Source organism: Kryptolebias marmoratus, linkage group LG6 (assembly GCF_001649575.2).
Source record: "Kryptolebias marmoratus isolate JLee-2015 linkage group LG6, ASM164957v2, whole genome shotgun sequence".
NCBI classification, from domain to species: domain Eukaryota; kingdom Metazoa; phylum Chordata; class Actinopteri; order Cyprinodontiformes; family Rivulidae; genus Kryptolebias; species Kryptolebias marmoratus.
Genome location: NC_051435.1, coordinates 24,736,123 through 24,745,619, shown reverse-complemented (window position 1 = coordinate 24,745,619; position 9,497 = coordinate 24,736,123). Strand labels below are relative to the sequence as shown.

The 9,497-nt window shown below is 41.0% G+C and overlaps 1 protein-coding gene across 1 annotated transcript; it reads right to left on the bottom strand.

Moving 5' to 3' along the window:
* Nucleotides 1–1,825: 1,825 nt before the first annotated feature.
* LOC108245140 (olfactory receptor 6N2-like) lies at nucleotides 1,826–2,764 on the bottom strand. Its single transcript, XM_017431808.2, has one exon. It carries the CDS (start codon nucleotides 2,748–2,750, stop codon nucleotides 1,827–1,829), a length of 924 nt encoding a protein of 307 aa, XP_017287297.1. The 5' UTR covers nucleotides 2,751–2,764; the 3' UTR covers nucleotide 1,826.
* Between the last annotated feature and the right edge of the window lie 6,733 nt (nucleotides 2,765–9,497).

Below are 9,497 nucleotides of genomic sequence, written 5' to 3'. Positions count from 1 at the left end.
TGGTTCAAATATTTTATCTTTAGCTGATTTAATGTTTATCACCATTTTATATTTAGCCACCATTTTAAAAGCTTTAACAAGTAGTTGTTTAGTTCATCTGGAAAGAGAGAGATAGGTGGTAAACATCCTGGAATGCGAGCAACGGACGTGCCAGCAAGGAAGGGGGAAGGAGAGACCTTTGACCTCCAGAGAAGGGAGGCAGTGACCCACCTTCTGGAGGAGGGGGAACCCAAGGGATAAAACCAGAGAACATCCTTTGTCCTCAGACAATCCTGGGGTGATAACTTGACTAGTTTTCAAGGTGATATGTATCTCATTCCCATTGATTGTCTCCCAAATGCATTTCGTTTTATGATTGTATGAATATTTACTAATGGTGTTTGAATAAATGTGTTAAACTTTAAGGTAACGTCTCCAGAAGGTCTCTCCCAACAACCAACTCGGGGAGGTAAAGCTAGACATACCTCAACATATGCCTGAGATGCCAGAGTCTTCGATCTTGACAGAGGCACCAGGCAGGGTTGTCCTCTCTCCCCCTCACTGTTTGCTATATTTATTGAATCAATAGTGGCCACAATTCGTCAATGCAAAAATATTTGTGGAATTCAAACAGCTATTAGACTCCACAAAATTTATTTATACACAGATGATGTGTTACTGTTTGTGGAGAATGCAAACCCCTCCCCTACAAAGACAATAACCTTAATAAATGAGTTCTCAACAATTTCAGACTACTCTATTAATTGGATCAAATCAATCAAAAAAAATACAATTATATATATATATATATATATATACATACATACAGACAGTCTTTCTGTTACACATACAGAACAGATGCTGGTTATATAAACTTAGGGATTTAGAATTGCTACAATTTGTATTATCTATAAATGGGCTTATGCTATTGTTCATTCACATACTGTGTGAAAAATGAACACAGAAATAATGCATTGAATTTATTGATGTTTAATTAATAATATGTTAATTTCATATGATTCAATTTAATTTGATTAATGATTCATTATCTCCAGTTTTTAGGATCTAACAGACCGTCACAGATTTTCAATTCGGAAATAAAAATATATTCAAACCAAGCAAATTCATCTTTACTTCTTTGTTTCAGTACAAGACAATATTAACATGGGACAGGGTCATAGATATGGTTTACATTTAATGTCAGCATCTTGGAGAATTTATGACACATCCACACTTCCTGTTTAACATTCTCACAACACTTGCCCTAAACAAGTACAAGATCTCTTCTCTCTTTGTTTATAGAAGGTTATGTTTTAACAAATAAGATTCTTATACACAACAGATTATGAAGAACAATGAGCCCATTTTCAGGACTCCAATTTTTTTTAAACAGATTTAATTCCTATTTTCATATTTCCTTGTTAACTAAACCCAATTTTTGTTTCATACTTGCATACTAACAGAAAAGCTTTTATCTGTATTACATTTTCATTTTGAAATATCTTATTGCTATGTTTGCCCAAAGTGTTTTTTATACCTACCTTTCAAATTTTGAACCGTAGCTGTGGGACTAACCAAATACAAAAAAAAAAAAGTGAAAAAAAGTAGAGTTACATTATAGATGGTTATTTTAGATTACATACTGGAAACTTTCATTCTTATAAATGGTTTTGTGGATGTTACAAGATGTAAACAGGAGTTTGTCAGATTTAAACTCTTCATGTCTGAGTTTTGTATAGTACACAAACAATGAGTCTCTGTGATTTTAGAACAGTATAACTGCAAAGAACAACAACAAAACACTACATTAAATTGTCTCATTTTCCATATTTACAACACATTTAATGTCAGATTTTGTTTGAACTAAATAACCTTTTAAGATGTTTGAAAATTTCCTTCATTTTGATCCCATATATGAATGGATTAAACAAAGGATGATATAAAAGTATTTGTAAGCTCATAATGAAGCGAACAGTTTGGGGAAAATCAGATTCCAGTCGAGCTATAATTACATCATATGCCATCAAACAGAAGTAGCTGATTAAAACTAACAGGTGAGGTATGCAGGTCTCAGCAACTTTTTTCCTGAATGTTCTACAACTTCTATATGACATTATAAATAGTCTTGCATAGGTAAAAATTGTAAAGAGCATTGGAAGTATTATAATAATTATTAATGCAACAACCCCAAAAATAGCATTTGATCTTGATCTCACACAATGAGCTGAGTAAATGACATTATTGCAAAATATTCCTTTTAACCTTAAGTTACAAATTTTAACCTGAGCACTCAGGATTGCTTGTACTGCCATAGGCCAAGCTGGCAAAATCCAGGCCAAAGCCAGAAAAATATTCATTGTGGTATTTCTCATTATTGTTGGATATCTCAGAGGTTTACATATAGACACATATCTGTCAAAAGCCATCACTGCCAATAGCATAAATTCTGAACCACCTATGCAATAAAATATAAAAAATTGGAAGTGACAAGCTGAATAAGATATGATCTGTTTTTCAGATAAAAAGTCAATCAGGAGCTTTGAGTAAACAGTGGTGCTGTAAAGAACACAATTAAACAACAAAGCTGCAATGAAGACGTACATGGGCTCATGGAGATTCTTGTTTGTCCAGATCACATACACAATGATAGAATTACTACAGATTATTAAAATATATGCTGAAAACATAATTGCAAAATACAAATACCGATATTTGTTAAGTTCCACATATCCCCCAAGAGTTATATAGGAAATGTTTATCTCATTATCCATGAATATTTTTTAAATTACTGCATTTGTTTTTTAAAAACAAAACAAAAACAAAATATATACAAATTTACATCAGTATCTAATCTACAGTAAGTGTTATTTTCACTATCTAATGTATTATCATATGCAGTGTCTTCAAACTAAATAATACAAGTCAGTCAAGCGTTTTTTAAATATATATATATATATATATATATATATATATATATATATATATATTAGATACCTTCCCCCTTTAATGACCTAATGTCTAAAGGGAGGTCATACACTGTTTCCTCTATGAAACCATAGCATTACACAACCATAGTACTAGGCACAAAAAAGTCAGCATGATGAAATAAATCTAGGAAAAGTCACCTATACTGTTTTGTAAATGTAGATGATGTTTGTTGTGGGTTTTTTCATTTATTCTAAGATGGTACAAAGTGGTACAAAAACTTTAGGTCAGATAAACAAATAGAATTGACAAGCTTTGTGACAAGAAAGGCATCAAAAAAGCCACTTCTGTTCAAGAAAATCACCAAGAACAAACTTAAAAATTACATGAAGTACATGAACTGGACAGCAACAAGCTGATGCCCACAGTAGATTATCTATATTCAATGTATGTGTGGGGATGTTTCTCATCCTGGGGCAAGGGGGTACTTATAATTCTTCCCAAGAACACTATTGAGTCAAAATGTGTTGTTTTTTTTTTGTTTCATGATAATGTTTGTTTAGCACTAGATGGCAGTGTTTGTACTGTATCTAGATGGGGATGGTGGCTTGAACACCAGACATGCAAGGTAGGGAGGAACTGCCTTTTAATTATGTATCCACCTGTGCAGTTCTTTTTGGTCTCAGACATGGTTTTACAAGCAGAGTGAGCCTGGAAGAAATGTTTGCTGCTACTCTGCTTCAATATAATTACCAACAGAGATGCCATTGGCATGTTTAGTTTTCTTTTACTTGTTTACTTGAAGGTAACAGAGGTATTGATTGATGAATTATGTATATTTATATATAAACTTCCCGATAGTGAAATACTGAATGGTTTAACTTTTGTTTTGCTTACACCTAAATGATTTAAGTAAGGTTTAAATAATTAAGTTAATTATATTTTTTGTTAATTCATCTGGTGTAATTAATTAATTTTGTTCTCTTTTTAAGGTTATCAACCTAATTCATGCCATCCCAATTCTGATTCAAACCACATCAGTGCTGATTTATATCATCCTGATACTGTTCAAGTTCAACTGTTTTCCAACTCTCTCATTAGAGGATGACTGCTCTAACCACTCTAACCACAGCCATCCTAAAGGAAAATCTGCTGAAGTACAGTAAAAGAAAATGTTTCAATCAGACAGTCAGGCTTATGGTCTGGTTGTTTTTCAGATGCTTTAAGGTCAGCCTCTTTCTCAGACTCCTGTTGTCACATTAATGACTCCTGTTGTAACATTTGCCATTTACATTATCATAAAAGTACAAGATGCCCTCCATCATGTTAATAGAAGGTTTAAACAAATAAGTTTATCATTCACAACAGATGAGGAACCATGGATACATTTTCTCAAAATCCTGACTATAATCTAGAGCTCCAATTTATTTATTTATTTTTAAAATTACGTCTAGCTTCTCATCGGTTCCTTGTCAGTTTTGGTGTGTTGAGGTAGAGACTCAGGATGCAGACAGGAAGGGCTCAAATGAAAACTAAACTTTTCATAAACAAAACAAAAAAGATGATGTGGCAGCAGAAACTAAATAACACATGAAGAACTTGTGAATCATGGAGGTTACAGGGAACATGAAGAGGGAGACACGAGGGAAGGAAGAGCCCAGACACCCTGCAGAGAAAACTCATTTCAGCCGCTTGTATTTGCGATCTTGTTCTTTCGGTCACTACCCGTGACCATAGATGAGGGTAGGAACGTAGATCGACCGGTAAATCGAGAGCTTCGCCTTTTGACTCCGCTCTCTCTTCACCACGACAGATCGGTACAGCGCCCGCTTCACTGCAGACACTGCACCAATCCGCCTGTCGATCTCTGGCTCCATTTTTCCCTCATTCGTGAACAAGACCCCAAGATACTTAAACTCCTCCACTCTGGGCAGGACATCTTCCCCAACCCGGAGGAGGCACTCTACCCTTTTCCGGCTCAAGACCATGGCCTCGGATTTGGAGGCACTGATCCTCATCCCGGCCGTTTCACACTCGGCTGCGAACCGCTCCAGCGAGAGCTGTTGATCACGGTCTGATGAAGCCAATAGGACCACATCATCTGCAAAAAGCAGAGATGCGATCCTAAGGCCACCAAAACGGATCCCCTCAACACCTTGGCTGCGCCTAAAATGTCTGTCCATAAACTTTATAAACAGAATCAGTGACAAAGGGCAACCTTGGCGGAGTCCAACTCTCACTGGAAACAAATCCGACTTACTGCCGGCAATGCGGACCAAGCTCTGACACCGGTCATATAGGGGCCTAACAGCCCATATCAAAGGGCCCGGCACCCCGTACCCCCACAGGATTCCCCAAGGGACACGGTTGAACGCCTTCTCCAAGTCCACAAAACACATGTAGACTGGTTGGGCAAACTCCCATGCACCTTTAAGAACCCTGTTGAGGTTATGGAGCTAGTCCAGTGTTCCACAACCAGGACGAAAACCACATTGCTCTTCCTAATTCCGAGGTTCGACTATCCGACGGACCCTCCTCTCCAGAACCTCCGAATAGACCAGGGAGGCTTAAGAGTGTGATCCCTCTGTAATTGGAACACAGTCTTCGGTCACCCCTTTTGAATAAGGGGACCACCACCCCGGTCTGACAATCCAGGGGAACTGCCCCAGATGTCCACACAATATTGCAGAGTCGTGTTAACCAACACAACCCTACAACATCCAGAGCCTTAAGGTACTCTGGGTGAATCTCATCCACCCCCAGAGCCTTGCCACCGAGGAGCTTTTTAACCACCTCAGTGACCTCAGCACCGGAGACTGGAGAGCCCGACCCAAAGTCCCCAGGCTCCGCCTCCTCAATGGAACACGTGCTGGTGGGATTGAGGAGGTCTTTGAAGTATTCTGCCCACTGACCCACGACATCTCGAGTCGAGGTCAGCAGCACAGCGCCCCCACTGTAAACAGTGTTGGTGCTGCACTGCTTTTTCCTCCTGAGATGCCATATGGTAGACCAGAATCGCCTTGAAGCCGTACAGAAGTCTTTCTCCATGGCCTCTTCGAACTCCTCCCATGCCCGGGTGGTTGCTGTGGCAAAAAGCCGCATGCCGCTTGGACTGCCGGTACCCGTCAGCTGCTTCTGGAGTCCCACAGGCCAAGAAGGCCCGATAGGGCTCCTTCTTCAGCCTGACAGCATCCTTCTGGTTTCCACCAGCGGATTCGAGGGTTGCCGCTCGAGGCACCAACCACCTTGCGGCCACAGCTCCAATAATCCGCCTCAACAATGGAGGCACGGAACATGGCCCACTCAGGCTCAATGTCCCCCACCTCCCCCGGAACATGTTTGAAGTTCTCCCGGAGGTGGGAGTTAAAGCTCCGCCTGACAGGAGACTCCACCAAATGTTCCCAACAGACCCTCACAGTATGTTTGGGCCTGCCAGGTCTGACCAGCATCCTCCCCCACCATCGGAACCAACTCACCACCAAGTAATGGTCAGTTGACAGCTCCGCCCCTCTCTTCACCCGAGTGTCCAAGACATGCGGCCGCAGATCAACTGCGACCTAGGGTGTCCTGGTGCCAAGAGCACATATGGACACCCTTATGTTTGAACATGGTGTTTGTTATAGACAATCCATGACGAGCACAGAAGTCCAACAACAGAACACCTCTCGGGTTCAGACCTCTCGGGTTCAGACCGAGACACGGGGAGGTGGGGCGTCGTCTTCCCGGCCGACCCCCACAGAGACACAGGGAGGTGGGGCGTCGTCTTCCCGGCCGACCCCCACGGAGACACAGGGAGGTGGGGCGTCGTTGTCCCGGCCGACCCCTACTGAAACGTTGGCAGACTTGGCAGATCTTGCTCTGGGCTCTGCAGAGGGCGCAGGGAGCTCTGGGGGCTCTGCAGAGGGGACAGGGAGCTCTGGTGGCTCTGCAGAGGGCACGCAAATGGAAGGACAGCACATCAGGGAGGCAAAGTGTGACAATGAATCAGCAAGGAAATGTGGAAAGTGACTGGGTTTTAAAGTCAGAGGGTGATTAGTGGAAGTGGCCACAGGTGAGATGATTATGGAGGCAGGTGTAGATGGGTGAGAACAGGGGAGAGAGAGAGAGAGAGTAACTGAAGAGAAGTGAATGGTGGCTGAGGCACAGGGAAGAGACAACTAAATAACACAAACAATAAACTAAAACATGAAGACAAAACAAAATACAAAACCCCAGATCCTAACACCAGGGAAGAATCTTGTAGAATTAAATCTTTTTACAATGGATGTTTTTAAGTCATTGGCTGTAGTAAAATGTAAAATGCCATTTTTAAAAAAAATGTATTTTTTTTTATTAATACCTGAAAATTCTTATTTAAAAAAAATCTTTACCAGCATTAGTTTGAAGCTTTTTTTAGGAAATTGGCTTTCTTTAGATACAGATTCAAATGGCTTTACTATTTTACCAGCTGTTTTTCTTTTCAAAACTTGTACATAATTTTGCAATCTCGATCCATCTCCGACTTGGAGACAAGGGACAGCCCAGTAGAAATCTAACCTGCAATGAGAATGAGCTCAACTTTGTGCCAAGAATGCGGACACAGCCCTTGCTTTTGTTATACAGGGACCCAGTAGCTCTCAAGAGCAACCTAAGCACCCCGTACTCCTACAGCACCCCCCAGAATGCCTTGGGGAACATGGTCATAAGCCTTTTCCAGATCTCCAAAACATATGTAGACTAGAGTGTCAAACTCCTATGACCCCCTTAGCAACCCCACAAGGGTGAATGTCTGGTCCACTGTTCCTCCTGGAGCAGAGGTTCGACAATCAATCAGAGCCTCCCTTCCAACACCCAAGTGTAAACTTTCCCAGTGAGGCTGAGAAGTGAGGTCTCCTGATAGTTGGAACACACTTTCAGTTCCCCCTTTATAGAAATGGGAACCACCACCCCAGTCTGCCATTCCACAGGTGTTGTCCCGGTCCTCCATGCGACATTGAAAAGACATGTCAACCATGACAGCCCTACATTGTCCAGAGCCTTAAACAACTCATGGTGAATCTCATCCACCCCTGGCGGCCTGCCACCGGAGACCTTTTTGACTACCTCTGTGACCACTGCCATGACAATGGACTTGTCTTCTCTGGAGTGCAAAGACTCTGCCTCCTTTTTTTTCTTCTCTCTCTGCTCCTGGTGTGTTTTTTCTGACGTGTTTTTTCTCTCTGTCTCCTTCTCTCAGTCTCCTGAACCCCACCCCCTGCCCTGCTCTCTTTTCGAAGCCTCTTTTTGCATATTCTCCAAAATTTTTAAACTATGGATCTGATCAGCTGATCTCTCAGCTGATCAAATTTTCTCGACGGGAAGACTGGGCAAGGGAGAGCCCACCTGCCCAGATGGGACATCTTTTGCTGTATACACAATGGATTCCTGGCAGAAGTGGAAGATTGTGTGTCTATTGATTTTGTCAGTGGAGGACGTGGAGGATCATTACATATTTGGGTTTTTGATAACAGGATTTCTTCTGTTTTGATTAGGCAGTTACCTGACATATTGTCAAATTAATTTGTTGGGTTAGGCAATCTACAGTCAGACTGTGATGTTACAGGAGCAAAATCGCAAGTTGGATGCAATCCTTTTACAGGATCTTAGGCTAAATTCGGTTCCTGAACTCAGAAATAAATGGGATAAATCTTGGAGAAAGTTGCTTGCTCGGAACAGACGGAATGGACCTGGAATTTGGCTGATGGACTCACTGTTGAGAAGTACCAGCAAGACTTTCAAGGCAGACAGAAAACATAAGTCGGCCTGACCCTATTACTAGACAGGCTGGAGAAATGGGTGGGACTCTCTGGCACGGTGCTAAATTGGTTTGAGTCCTATTTAAAAGACAGGGACTTTTTTGTGTCCATAGGTGACCACAAATCTGAGCAAACAAAAATGACCTGTGGGGTTCCTCAAGGCTCCATTCTGGGCCCCCTGCTGTTCAACATCTACATGCTCCCACTGGCAAAGATAATAACGAACAATAAAATATGTTATCATAATTATGCTGATGACACGCAAATTTATATAACCGTATCACCAGGAGAATATAGTCCAACTCAAGCGCTGACCAGATGTATTAACCAAATAAATGACTGGATGTGCCGAAATTTTCTTCAGTTAAACAAACACAAAACTGAAATAATAGTTTTTGGAGCCAAGGATGAAAGACTAAAGGTTAGCACTCTGCTTCAATCAGTGATGTTAAAAACTAGTAACCAAGTCAGAAATCTGGGAGTAGTTATGGACTCAGACCTGAATTTTAACAACCATATAAAGATAGTTCTGAAGTCAGCCTATTATCACTTAAATATATTGAGGATCAAAGAACTAATGTCTCAGCAGGACTTAGAAAAACTTATCCATGCATTTATTCTTAGTAGATTAGACTACTGTAATGGTGTGGTCACAGGTCTCCCCAAAAAATCGATCAGGCAGCTGCAGTTAATTCAGAATGCTGCTGCTCGAGTCCTCACAAGGACCAAGAAAAGGGATCATATAACCCCAGTTATTAGATCTCTGCACTGGCTACCCGTCAGTCAAATAATTGATTTTAAAATACTATTATTGGTCTA